Source organism: Theobroma umbraticum, unplaced genomic scaffold, assembly GCF_002168275.2.
Source record: "Theobroma umbraticum cultivar Fairchild unplaced genomic scaffold, ASM216827v3 scaffold_95.0, whole genome shotgun sequence".
In the NCBI taxonomy this organism is placed as follows: Eukaryota; Viridiplantae; Streptophyta; class Magnoliopsida; order Malvales; family Malvaceae; genus Theobroma; species Theobroma umbraticum.
Window position 1 is genome coordinate 4,276,744 of NW_018397257.1, and position 14,999 is coordinate 4,291,742.

General features: G+C 35.2%; 1 protein-coding gene across 1 annotated transcript; it reads right to left on the minus strand.

Annotated features, from left to right (window-relative positions):
• Positions 1-3,067: 3,067 nt before the first annotated feature.
• LOC110412466 (uncharacterized) lies at positions 3,068-14,656 on the minus strand. Its single transcript, XM_021422998.2, has 4 exons — positions 13,839-14,656; positions 11,452-11,735; positions 4,578-4,805; positions 3,068-3,939 (listed from the first exon to the last, which is right to left on the minus strand). The coding sequence occupies exons 1-4, from the start codon at positions 14,260-14,262 to the stop codon at positions 3,430-3,432; spliced, it is 1,446 nt and encodes a 481-aa protein (XP_021278673.1). The 5' UTR covers positions 14,263-14,656; the 3' UTR covers positions 3,068-3,429.
• Positions 14,657-14,999: the final 343 nt, after the last annotated feature.

The following is a 14,999-nucleotide window of genomic DNA, read 5'->3' on the forward strand; positions in this document are numbered from 1 at the left end:
GAAATCTATATTAAAAAATAAATTATAACATTATAAAATATTTTAATAAAATGACAAAATTAAAGGGTAAAAATGTTTTTAATAACATTGCAAGATACAATATAATTTGATTGCATTAATTTTAAACTACAATCCCGTTACATCCATTATCTGTAAGATGATTGCATTTCAATTTTACAATGCAGTAGTTTAATTGATTTGTTTTACAATAAACTACTATAATGTAATTTAATTAGGTACATCGCAGGAAATGTGCTTCCACTTCCCTCATAGTAAATGCTGTCGCAATATGATTATAATTAATGTAATTGTAATGTGTGGTATGTAAACAAAGTAATAATTAAAATATAGAGAAGATAACATTACAGTGTTTGATTTTCAAGTAATTTGGTAGAAATATAATATCAATTTTCATTATTACCTCATTTATTAATATATAAGTTTACTATACTAGTATTTTTTATTGTTAATTTTTAGATAATATCATCTCATAAATATATTTTTATTGTCATATGTTTTATTTTCATTTCTATTATCTTATATTGTTTATTTTTATTTTTTAATATAATTTTTTATATTATATATTTTATTTTATTTTATTTTATTTAAAAGATAATATAAATTTTATTAATAATCACCATCTACCATCCAACAGAAAATGGCTAATGAGAGTAACAAAGAGTCATCCCTTGAAATTTATATAAAAAAATAAATTATAATATTACAAAATATATTTAACAAAGTAATAAGGTTGAAAGGTAAAAATGTCTTTAATAACATTGAACAGTATAATGCAATCTAATTGCATTAATTTTAGATTGCAATCATAGTATATCTAATTGTAATAGCATTTTATTTATTGGTTGTAATATGATTGTATTACTATCTTGCATTACAGTGATTTATTGTAAAACAAATATTGTAATATAATTTAATTTAATTAGGCAAATTATAGAGAATGTGCATCCAATTTCATCATGCCTAACACTACCTAAGTCCAAATTGAGATAATCTATGACGCAGCTATAATTGAAAGTTAAGGGGCCAATCAATATACATTAAGTTAAAATATCTTTTAAAAATAATTTAATATTATTTTATTATTTATATATTTTAAAATAAATTAAATTAACTAAAATATTTTCTCAACTATTCAAATAACATTCACCATAGAAATACTAATGTAAGAAAATATAATCTTATTGATTGAACGATTAGTACTTGTTTTTCCAACCATAAAAACATTTAAAATTTTATCCCTCTTTTTCCAAGTTATAACTTATGGAAATTGAAGCTGTATTTATATAAAAAAAAATGCAAACAAACCATGTTAAAATAAAAAAAACATCGAAATGAATTTTGGAGAAGCCAAACTCAATTTGTTATAAAAGAGCATTGTTAAAAGCAACAAGTTTAAAAATAGAATAAGTAAAAAAATATTCAAAAAATTTTTCTCATAAATAAAGCACTTATGAATTAAATGAACAGTTTAAAAGTTAGTTATTTTATAGAAATAAAATAAGATAAAAATAACTAATTAGACCTGAACTTGTTAATAGTAAATTCTTTTATCTGAGCTTGAAAGAGTGGATACTGTGGAACTTATCAAATGACGTATCCTTGATAATGTAACATGGAGTTTTATTTTTGTGCATACAATATGGTTTGTATGGTTTTGGCATAACTTGGTTGTTTATGATAAGTCTTTTATCTGGCCAAGTAATGCAGAAAGCAGATCTGGACAAAAGTTAAGGAGGCATGGGACAAAATAGGCTGTGAACAACAAAGAGTTAAGCACGAGGTGGTGATTGCATGGGAAAAGCCGTGGCCATCATATTGTTAAAACTCAATAGTAGATGCAGAGCGAAGCCAACCGGGGAAGTAGCTGGTAGAGGTGTAATCTGTGATGATAAAGGAACTGGACTGTTGGCTTCAATATAAAGTTGGAGTCTTCTTTTCATTGACAACCTAGTTATGGGCACTCTACCAAGGTTAAAACTTTGTTAGGAAAGTGGCTCCCTATATCTCACATTTATTATGAAGCAAATCAATGAGCCAACCGAATGGCCACCCATATGACGATTTATCTTTGGGGTTACAATAGATGTGAATCCCCCCCCCCCCCCCCCTACTAGTTTAATTTCCTTGTTATTAGTTGAGACTTCAAGTATTGCATGGCCTAGGCTGATATTGTTAGATTGTTCTAACCCTTTTTATATATAAAAAAAAAAGTATAAGACTTTTATTTATGTTTCAATAATTTTTTCTTCACCTATGATTGATATAAGACATCCTTAAAGAAACTTGAATCTAAGCAATTAGAAACAAAAAAGGCTAAAGAAGTTGTTAAGTCATACTTAGACATTTAAAATGTGTTACAATTAATGGCATACTTACAGTACCTAGAACTTACTTCAAATGTAACTACTAAGTTTAATTAGTAAGAATGACTTTCAATAAAAGGAAGAGTTTGGAGACAAAATTAAAAGGTTAAAACGAATGAATAACTTCGACAAGATTAAAAGATATATTTATATACATATCTATATATTATAATTGTAGTACTATTTACTATTTCTGTGTTTTTAAAAAGTTTGATTTTTTGACTATATTTTTCGTCTGAATTTTAGATTATTTAATAATATTTGAAGATTAAATATAAATGTGCTTAGAATATTAATTTTGGTATGTTTACAAATATTTAAATAGGCGAAACTCTCTTTTGCATTGCACAAGGCACAAGCTAGCTAGTTGACATATATGATTTACCCATGGAGTTTAAAGATTTTACATCTAATCTATATATATAAAGAATAATAGAAGTATTTTTATGAATACAAATATTATGGTGGAAAAAGCATGAGATTTGAATTTCTTTTTATGTTTTTAATGGAGAGATGGAATCTCATTTTTAACAGAAATGAGAAGAACAAGACCAAAAACATGACAAGCAAGCAGGAGGCTTTTGATTTTTTTTAATTTAATTATATACAAAAAAGGATTTTTGATAATGGGATTATTTAATTAGTCTTTAAACCTTATTTATTGAAATAATAAGAACTATATTTTCATTGAAAATTAATAACCTATCTTATAACACACTCAAACTAGCCCCACCCGAACCAAAGTAGCTCATTTACACCCCAAATGCTTGGTATAAAAACAAATAAGGAAATGCCAACAAACATAAAAAAATTGTAAGTGCCACAAAGTTCCTGTATCCTATACGCACCCACCCACAAAGAAAGAGTACACCCAAAAACCATGTATCCATTACTATCCTTTGTTACCTCTGTGTATAACTTTATTCTAGATTTTCTTGCTCAAGCTACTTGATTGAAACTAGCTTTTGCTCAAAGGACTCGCCTACTTGTAAAATTTTTATATATACACTAATGAAACAGAGAATCAGCATACGAGATACAAAAATCACACCCAATTGTTTGGCAGTGAAAAATCATGAAATCTAAAGGACACCTCCCCAGCTGTATCTCGCTGTAGTCTAACCTCTGGCTGCTCGCCTGTGACTATGCTCTCATTTGGTTCTTCAGGTGGCAGAGGCAGTATTTGATTTTCATTAGGTTGGTGTGTTAATCTAACTTCAGGTGGCAATGGTAACACTGATGGAGAAGGAATCCGAAGCCTGGCACTGCCAAAACCTCGAGAAACCAATGACTGATCCCACAAAAAGACATGCATAAGAATTGGCACGTTTGCATGCCGGTGTAGCGAGAGCTTCTGGCTTAGGGAAACAGTATCAAAGCATCGAACAGCTCCTGTTGAAGAAACCATCCATGGAAGAACCTTCTGGTTTGACAATCTTGAGACAACCAGGAGCCTAGATGCACTCACTGATTCTTTGTAAAGATTGCTGAGTCCTGATCTCGTCGAAGGCACATTTTCATCACCATCCATAACGGAAGAAATATAGATGAATCCCTGTTATTACAGCCAAAACAATAAGCATATAATGTATAAACTTCTTCATATTATCCTTTAACTATAGGATACAGCATATGCAGAACTCCCATAGTATAATCTCTTCAAAGCTATTTCCGTTTTAACTCTTGGTTTTTATTTTCATAAATCTAGTTCATAATAATATAATGCTTCATGTGCCTTTGTAAATAAGGACATATGCCAATTTGTGATTATAGCTGTAAGTTTACTAGTTTTCCTTTTCAAGTATTTTAATTATTCAGCAAAACTATGAGTTCCTGTTACTTCCTATCATATTCTTGCATTAATAATGTGAAATTCATCTTTTAAGCAAAATTAAGCTCAACGAATAGTATGATAAGAAATAAGGATGAAAATGCACCAAACTTAAAAATTATGAACAGTTATCATGTTTTCATTTGGATCTAGATCAACAAAAAATGTCTTTCTTTCTTCTTTCTATTTTGCTAAACTATTGATCAAAGTTTTTGCTTATCCCGTTTTTTATAATTTTTAAAGTTATAAATTAGTATCAAGATGTTATATATGAAAAATATATTAGTAATTTATTTGTATCCCCTTCAAATGAAATCCTAGTTTCACCCTAGAATAGAGTCATGGAGATTCAGATAGTAGACCTCTTCTGTGCGGCTAATGGCAAACCCAAGCTTTGTATCATCTTCTTTTAGTTTGATCTCAATTGGAATTTCTCCTGCAAGCGGAGCATACCATAGACGAACTGCTCGAACAACTCCTATGTCAACCCCATGGTAGTCCTCAAAACCATACAGACTTGCATTAGCTAGGTTTGATAAATCAGATAATGACCCAGTATTTACAGTAGATGAGGCTGTCTCTCCTGAGATCTGCTCCAAAAATTAAAGAAAAAAAAAATCAGTTTCAATAGTCACATGAACATGTACAGTCTTTGCTAAATAGTCCACCTGAGAGAGTGTTACTCCTAGATAGAAGATGCATATGATATTTATCATTTGTGACATATCTCAGAGTTAAATATGTGTTTGGCCACTAATGTCCATGGGACATCACATGAATGAAGCCTCTCTACAGCGTTAAAAGTTATATACCATCCATTTAACATCTAGTTTACAAGGTACTATAGCACATTTGGCAACCTTCACGTTTGGTAATTATACCAATGGCAATTTTTCATAATTTATGCATGACAAGAAGGTATGATGATGAAATATGCAAAGAATCCAATTGAGAGATTAAACTACTTAATTAGGAATATACTTTGTTACTTTCTTGTATTTTATGGAGTTAATTGAATTGTTTGTAGATGCAAGGATAATACATAAATTCAGTAAGAATATTAAATTAGTAGGAATTCTTCTTTACACATTGTTCTATGCATTAAAACGGCAAATACTGTTTTGTATTATAGGGATAATGGAATAGCTATTTTCTAGAAATAGAATAAGAAGGGAATTGCAGGGAATTATGTATACATATTGAATACGTAGAATCTATGCTGTGTGTCATGAGCCAACCTTACTTAAGAGATTAAGTCTTTTATACCTGTAAGGGAAGTGTCCCACTTTCAAACAATGTAATGTCTACTAGTGACACCTCCATAAAAACTTGTTAAGTCTTTAGAGGAGAAACCTTTAAGAAAAGGAATGTCCTCATTTCAAGCGTTGTAATGTCTACTAGTAAGATTCTTGTAAAATCTTGTAATCTCTTTATAGGGTGAGCAGTCGGTGGATTGTTGGGCTGTCTCACTGGTAAAAGTATGTTTGTAAAGAATCATCTAAGGCTGCCCCTATGGCCCGATGATGATGAGTCTTGGACCCTTTGTAATCAGTTTCATAATTAATAAAATATTTTTTCTTTTGATGACTAAGTGGTTGCATATATGGCATTCGGTTTGCCTTTTGATTCAGATATGAGTTTTTGTAATCTTATTTGTTGTTATGGTTAATGTTGGAACAGATACAACTGAGTATTAGTTGACTTGTGTGCAAGCGTCCACTTAAGTGCCGCACGGACTATTGTGTACTTAGATGAAAAAGTGTAGTTCATGACAATTGATATTAAAGCACGAGCGAGACATGCTGATCTAAAATGCAAAAATAGTGAACACCCGAAGTACACCAAAGAACCATTAGAGAATGGATGAGCTAAAGGCCGCGATGGCCGCAATGAAAACTCAAATGGTTCTGCACTAGCGGATAGACGAAATTGAGACAATCCAACAAGAACTGTCCGAGATGATTAATACCCTAAGTGATAAGACCAAGAAGGCATTGAGCACTCTCCAAGGTGAGACTGAAAAACTGAAAGCTCAAGTAAATTTTTTAGTTGTTGCTGCAGTAATGCCAATGGGAGTTCCAGAGATTGAGGGAAAAGGGCCAAAGTGCCGAAACCCAAGGATATGAAGGGTTCGAGATGCTAAGGAGTTGGCGAACTTCTTCTTTGATATGAAACAATATTTTTAAGTTGTGCACAGAGTCTAAAGAGGACAAAGTGGCGATGATTTCAATGTATCTTACTGGAAACGCTAAGTTATGGTGGCATTCCCAATTTGTCGATAGTGAGTGTCGTATCAACACTTGCAAGGACCTAAAGTAGGAATTGAAAAATCAATTTTTTCCCGAGAATGTGGAGTATATGGCGCAATGAAAGCTGTGGGAGTTATCTCAAATAGGATCAGTGCGAGTCGTGAGGAACTTCTCTTTTATAATGCTAGATATAAAGGATATGACTGAGAAAGAAAAACTATTTTACTTTCTTGAAGGTCTGAAACCATGGGCAAAGGCAAAATTACAGTGACAGAAGGTACAGGATGTGGCTTCGACAATGGCGGTTGCTGAGCACCTTACTGACTATAGTGAAAATCCCAACAAAAGGAAGGACCCTCCATCTAGGATTAGTAGCTCTAACTCAAATAATGGGGCAAAATTCTCAAGAGTAAGTAGATCCTCAAGTGAGGGAGGCGAGAGGAGACCACCTGCTAGAGAATCACCCCAATCGAGGACAAACAAGCCATGAAATTTCAAGCCACGATTGTCGATATCTTATTTTCTATGTAAAGAGCCCCACCGAGTAACTGACTGTCCTCATCAAGCAGCTTTCAGTGCCATATGTACTGCCAATGTAGAGACACATCCACCCAACACCATAGTCGAAGAAGCAGAAGAAAAGCCAACACGAATGGGTTCTATTTGTTTCCTTAGCGCCTTGCAAGCTCAATTAGAAAAGATAAATAAGGAGCCCTAATGAGGCTTAATGTATATTGAGGTGTTGTTGGATGAGAGAAGTACCAAAGCCATGCTCGACATGGGGGCCTCAAACACTTTCATCACCTTGAAAGAGCCAAAAGATGTGACCTTAAAATTGATAAGGATTTTGGATAGATGAAAACAATTAATTCGTTAACTTCAGCAATAATGGGAAATGCTAAAGACGCAAAGATTAAGATTGGCTCTTGGGAAAGAAAGGTAAACTTGACTGTAGCCACTATAGATGATTTTGATTTTGTCTTATGCTTGAATTTTATGACAAAAGCTCAAGTTATCCCTTTCCCTGCTGCAAGTTGTTTAATGTTTTTCGATGAACGGCCATGCGTGGTACCGACTACAATTCTTTTTAAGAATGGGAAGAATATGATTTAAGCTATACAATTTAAGAAAGGGATTAAGAAAGGTGAGCCCTTCTACATAACCATGCCCATCTACAAGGATGAAGATAACAAAAACTCGATACTAGATAATAATTTCAAGTTATGATGCTAGATCAACTACCAAGGATTGTACCACCTCACCGAGTTGTCGATCATGAGATAGAACTACTTCCAAGAGCAAAACCACCGATGAAAAGGCCATACCGGATGGCTCCCCCCAAGTTGGCGAAGCTAAGAATATAATTAGACGAGTTGATTCAAGTCGGATTCATCCGACCATCGAAAACACTTTTTAAAGCCCCAGTACTTTTTTAAAAAAAGCAAGATGAAAGTTTACAATTATACGTGGATTACCGAGCTTTGAATAAAGTCATAATTAAGAATAAATATCTTATCCCTTTTATAGCATATCTTTTTGACCAACTCAGTGGTGCAAAGTATTTCTCCAAACTACATTTGAGGTTGGATTACCATTAAGTTAGAGTGATCGAGGGAGATAAGCCACAAACTACCTGTGTAACACGGAATGGTGCATTTCAATTTCTAGTTATGCCTTTTGGACTAACCAATGTTCCTTCTACCTTTTGCACATTAATAAACCAGGTGTTCCATGATTATTTGGACAAGTTCATGGTGTTCTACTTAGATGATATTGTGGTGTACAGCTCGACCTTGAAGGAACATCAAGGGCATTTGCGGTAGGTCTTCCAAAGGTTACGCGACCATCAGCTACATGTGAAAAGGGAAAAATGTGCATTCGCACAGACTATAATCCATTTTCTTGGTCATATAGTGGAGCAAGGACACATCCGAATGGACATGTAGAAGGTCAAGACTATCAAAGAATGGGCCACCCCTAAGAATATGACGGAGCTTTGTTCTTTCTTAAGACTAGCCAACTATTATCGGAGATTTGTAAAAGGATATTCAAAGAGAACAGCAGCGCTGACAGAATTGCTAAAAAGGGGACAAAAATGGATTTGGATGCAACAATGCCAAGAAGCTTTTGAAAGTTTGAAGGACACGATGATGACGGATCTTGTGTTATTGTTTTCGGATATTGGAAAGCCTTTTGAAGTGTAGACAGATGCATTAGACATTACCCTTGGAAGAGTGTTGTTGCAAGAAAACATCCGGTGGCATTTGAAAGTCGCAAGTTGAATGAGGCTGAGAAGAGATACACAACATAAGAGAAAGAACTACTTACAGTGTTTCATTATCTACGGACCTGACGACACTATTTGCTAGGTTCACCATTCATAGTTAAGACTAACAATACAGCCGTAAGTCACTTTTTCACTCAACCAAAACTTACAGCTAAGCAGGCGAGGTGGCAAAAATTTCTGGCAAAGTTTGATTTCTATTTCGAGCATAAGGCGAGAAAAGCGAACCGAGTAACAGATGCCCTCAGCAAGAAGGTTGAATTTGCAACTCTAAGGATGATCACGCCAATGTCAGCCAGCAGAGTGACCACAGACATTCGTAATCTGATTGAAAAAAATTTACATCAAGACCCCCAAGCAATGACTATTAAAAAATTGGTGGAGAGTGAAAAATTGAAATACTTTGGGGCGAAGAATGGACTTCTACTAACAAAAAGATCCGCATATTTGTTCCACGAGTAAGAGAGCTTAGATAGAAATTAATACAGGAATGTCACGACACTCCTTGGGCAGGACATCTGGGCTGGCAGTGGATAATAGCATTATTAAAACAAGGTTACTATTGACTGCAGATGTGACAAGATGTGATAGATTATACGAAGATGTGCCTCATTTGCCAACAAGATAAAGTAGACAGGTAGAGACTGATTGAATTGCTTGAACCTTTATCAGTGTCGACCAAGCCTTGGGAAAGTATTTCTTTAGACTTTATAGTAGGACTTCCCAAAGTGGGAGATATGACAACAATCTTGATAGTAGTGGATCGATTTTTCAAGTATGCAACGTTTATGCAATGTTTATTCCGGTACAAAAGTTTGGTTCTGTAGAAAAAATGCTCACGTAGTTTTTAAACATGTGATAAAATATTAAGGTGTTCCGAAAAGCATTTTCAGTAACAAAAATCCAAGGTTTACTAGCTTTCTTTGGAAAGAGCTGTTCAAGCTATTGGGGTTAGAATTCAACGTGTCTTTCAGTTATCACCTATAGACAAATAGTCAAACAGAACGTTTCAATGAATTATTGGAAGAATACCTGCAACACTTTGTACAGGCGAACCAGAAAAATTGACCTAACTTACTGGATGTAGCCTATGTTTCAACTCGTAAAAGAGCTCAACCACCAATAAAACCCCTTTTGAGGTTGTCATTAGACAACAACATAGACTCCCTCATACCTTAGTGGAGTTGTATACTAGGAAAAGCCCACGTGCGTTTAACTTTGCCAAAGAATGGAAGCAAAACATTGAGATTACTAGAGCTTATTTAAAGAAAGCTTCCAGCCAGATGAAAACGTAGGCATATAAAGGTCGAAAAGAGCAATAATTTCAAGTGGAAGACCTGGTGTTGGTGAAGTTGGTACCTGTACAACTTCGATTCCTGAGAAAGAGAGATCGAAGACTAGTGAGGAAGTATAAAGGCCCAATACCCGTGGTAGCTAGGATGGGGAGGACCTCCTATAGGATTGATCCACCCAAGTGGATAAAGGTACATCTCGTGTTTCACCTCTGCAATCTGAAGCCATTCCATGCAGATCCAAAAGATGCAAGCAAAAGTCAAGCCACAAGAGCTACCATCAGCACTAAGCCACCATCATAGCGCTGAGTGGAGGAGATTTTGACATGAAGGATGACTACCATTAATCGACAACCGACATAGGAATATTTGGTGAAATGGGCAAATTTGAGACCAGATGAGATCACTTGGGAGAAAGAAGCTGACCTCTAAGCCTTTCAGCAAAAGATTGATGAGTTTTAAGACAACCAGTCTACGAAGACGTCGACAGATTGAGTGGGAGAAGATGTCATGAGCCAACCTTGCTTAGGAAATAAGTCTTTTACACCTATAAGGGAAGTGTCCCACTTTCAAACAATGTAATGTTTACTAGTGATACCTCTATAAAAACTTGTTTAAGTCTGTAGAGGGGAAACCCTTTAGAAAAAGAATATCCTCATTTTAAGCATTGTAATGTCTACCGGTAGGATTCTTGTAAAATCTTGTAATCTCTTTATAAAGGGTCAACAGTCGATTAATTATTGGGCTGCCTCACTAGTAAAGGTATGTTCGTAAAGAATCATCTTAGGCTACTCTTATGGCTTGATCATGATAAGTCTTGGACCTTTTATAATCAGTTTCATAATTAATAAAATATTTTTTCTTTTTAGTGACTAAGTGGTTGCATATATGACATTCGGTATGCCTTTTGATTCGGATATGAGTTCTTGTAACCTTATTTGTTGTTATGGTTAATGTTGAAACAGATACAACCAAGTATTAACTGACTTGTGTGAAAGCATCCACTCAAGTGTTGCACGGACTATCGCGTATTTAGATGAAAAAACGTAGTTCATGACACTGTGCACATTTGGTTCACTGGGAACAGCTATTCTGTCCCATGCCATGTACTATCCTCTCTTTCACCTAATACTTGTACGACAAAAAAAGATACTACAATTGCAAATAACATCAGGTATCTTTCGCTTAGGTCAACCATCGGCTATTGGGGACAGAAGAAGAGCTCCACATAGTTATTAATGCATCATGTTGCTTTTTTTTGTTTTTTAATAATCTATAACATGTCCTTTAGAACACTGTAAATACTAAATTGGCAAGCAATTTAGTGGTGAAACAACACTATGTTGTCCCTATTGAAGATATTGACTCACTTCAGCTTGTATTGTAAAGCTTTTGAGGCTATGGACTGTACCTTAGTAAGCAGAGATTCTGTCTGGATATTCATGAAAACAATGGGGACCCCAGAGCCCTGCGATGCATTAAGCCAAGCATTTGCTCGAGCAAGAGTATCCTCCAAGTCATTGTATCGAGAAGCCACTCGATCTGAAGCTTTTGGAAGGAGGAGAATAGAAAGAAAACAGCCTGAGTTTGGAACTGATAGCACCTCCTGCATCCTTCTCTCCCATGGATACGAGACATATCCATCCTGAAGCCGTGTCCTTGATAGTTCACTGACCAACCTGGAGTTCCTTGAAGCTGCAAACTCATTATTTATAATTGCATCAGAAATTAAAAAGTGTGAAGAAGATTCAAACTTTTATTTTCAACAAGTTATGGGTCAATGCAGAACACTTATTGATACTTCTTGAGAATTTCTATGCAATGATTAAAGGATACCAATTATCCAAGGGCAGAAGGGGTAAAAAAATAAAGCATTATCAATACTCCATTCATCTCCTTATTTCAGTTTTTCTATTCAAAACTATAAATCCAGCAAACCATATTACTAGATAAGTTGAAGTGACCTTTAAGTGGCATTATAGCAGGACCATGTATGCTTATTTAAAACTGAACGAAGCATACTTTGTAGGTTAATTTACATCCATAATACTATACTAGGATTTCACATATCTTATTAGCATTGATGCCAGTAGAGATAAGGAATGGTAAAAGATCCATGAAGGGATAAAGATGTAAGCTGTCCTTAACAATTACAGGATATTTAAATAGCCAGAGAACCGACCAACATCTTTTCTTTTCTGTATGGACTAACTTGTCCTATGGCATTTTACACACCACTTTAAGGAATAAGGACAAGACCCTAAGCCCAGTCAAGGACTGGGGCAATATTTAAATACAATGAATGATGAAATGCTAAAGGAGAGCAAAATATCTTAAGAAATATCACACATCATGCTGGTATCCTCTAAACCATAACAGTTTGCATCAGGAGAAAGCACCATCGAAGATGGAAAAGACAAAGGTGCTTTTTCCCCTAAGTAGAAAAGATGCTATTAAATTAATAATCAAATCATTTGTGGGCACTGGTCGTCAGCTTGAGGACATCATCATCACATCTTTCAACTAACATAAAACTACAATGGTTAAGGTTAAGGTTGCATTCCTGCAGGGTGTCCCTACTCCCAGCAATTGCAAAAAATTTATCTTCATGTTTTCTATCACTGGAAGATGTGAAATTATAAACCAAGAAGAGACCAATCGAATGTTGATAAATTCCATTTCTGAACCTGTACGGCCCTAGTTAACCATTGATCAGTGCTTTAGAAGTCCAAAGACTAGTGCAAGCCAGCAAAGATCCAACTTATTTCCAAGTTTTCCTGCCGGGAGCATATTTTTTCAAGCTGTAATCCCTCCAGTGTGAACTCGAAGAGCCCACCAATGGAACCCAGGTGTGAAAAGTGATAAGTGGATGTTGAAAAGTGGTTGAACGACCAAAGGTTGTAAATGAAGCAAAGCAAGATTATAGGTGAAATAGCACAACAAAAGAAACATCATTCCATTCGTATCACGCAGTTGAGAAAAACAAAATCCATGAGAATGAGAAGTTCACCAGAAATGATAGAAACTAGGTTGACTATCAAAACCCCAAAAAGCTAAAGTTTCCATTAGAGAGGAAGGGCCTTTGTGAAACCCAACAAAAACTTGATCCACACCACTACCATGTCAAGAAATTTCAGTTCATACTCACCTTTATAAAGGGGCTGACTTTCTACGCCAACCCATTTCGAAATCACGTGTGAGCATTTAAGTTATTTCAATTATACGCACTAAAAGATCCCATATTACATCAAAGCAATAAATAAATATAGCTAGGCCACCATCCACCCTTTGAATGTAACACTGGACCTAACCTAGGGAGACAAGTTAAAGGGATTGAACATTAAAATATCACACTGAAAATAAATTATAAAATTCATTTTTATATAGAAAAAATATACCAAGTGGGGCTCAAAAAAAGTGCAATGGTATGTCATTATTAGGGAAACTACTTTCCCAACAAGCAAGGGAACCCATTTGTCAGCTCAAAAAATCCGACAGCAACCTTATCTGAATCTTGTATCGAATTTAAACAAAAAAAAAAAAGAAAAAATTTGAAAATTTGTTCTGATACTTGAAAGAATTGGGGAGAAATACACAAATAGTACGCGTGTGTTCAGACAACATTTGTGTTTACCAAACAGAGGAAAAGAGAAGAGAAGAGGGAATCCAACCACAAAATCGAAAATTCAAAGTCAACGCAAAAATTCGTAATTTCTATTTAAAAAATAAAAAGATAAACGGAAAAATCAGGCCCTCTGTCGAGCCAACGAGGTGGGTAAAAAAAAAAGAAAAACTCACCCTGCAACTCGAAGCACTCGGACTCAGTCCGATCCGAGAACCCGACAGCGTAGTTAGGATCCGCTATAGACCTCAACATATAATGCTTTTTCCCGCCAGACTCGTTAGGCACGATACACGCCTGCAACTGAGCGAAGTCGTCGCTTCCTCGCCTGACTCGGACGAGAATCGACGTCTCCTTGTTCTTATAAGAGCTGTGAAGAATCTTCTGGACTCCGCTCTTCCCGCCTTTAAAAGGTGCTTTATGGGTCAGACTAGACCCCGAACTTGACCCGAATCCAATTCGAATCTCCTCGACGATATCTCCTGTTTGGAGCATATCTCCGGTCCATTCGTCGGCTTTTGAGCTCCCTTTCAGACACTCGATTGAGAGTACGGTGGGCGATCTCATGCTCTCCGATTGTAGGGTTCGGTCCATGGGCATTTTCGGGTCGAAATTAACAGAAAACCGTTATAATTTCTTAGAAACAAAAAAAAAAAACAACTCTGAATGATCACCACCTCATATTAAAGAGAAGAGAAAACATAAGAAAACTTATAAGGCTTTCTTCGAGAAGGAAAGATTTTTGAGAGAAAGAGAGGGTTTCTGAAGGTGGGGTTTGGAGAATGAAGAAGGGAGAAATGATGGAATATTCAATATTGTTTTAAAGAGAAAACATGGCTCGAAGAACAAAGAAAATGGAAGGGCGGGGGAAGTCAAGGGGGAGAACTAGAATGGAAAAGAAGTGTTGAATAGTGATAAGGTACGGAATGTTAATTTCGGGGAATGTGCACGCAGTGATTCCGAATCATGAATGGAGAAAGAAAGATTATGAGAGATGCGAGGGGTCAAAGTTTAACAGTGCAACGACGACATCAACAACACAGTTGGTGTGTGTCGTCTAGCCAGCGTGCTTCTAGATTCATAGTAGAATACAATTCAATACCTGTCTGTCAAGTAACTTGTTCTGCTTAATCACTTCCCACAGTCCAAAAAGTGACCCATCCTTGTCTTCTTCTCCTATTATCTTTCTCTTTGGAAACTACAATTTATAATTAAAAATTATCACGCCATCATCTGTTAGCCAATTATTTCATACTCTTTTTGATTTTTTCTTCAGCTTTTGTCTTTTTCAACTTTAATCGTTTTTTATTAATTAAAATTTTAAAAATACTCTTTTA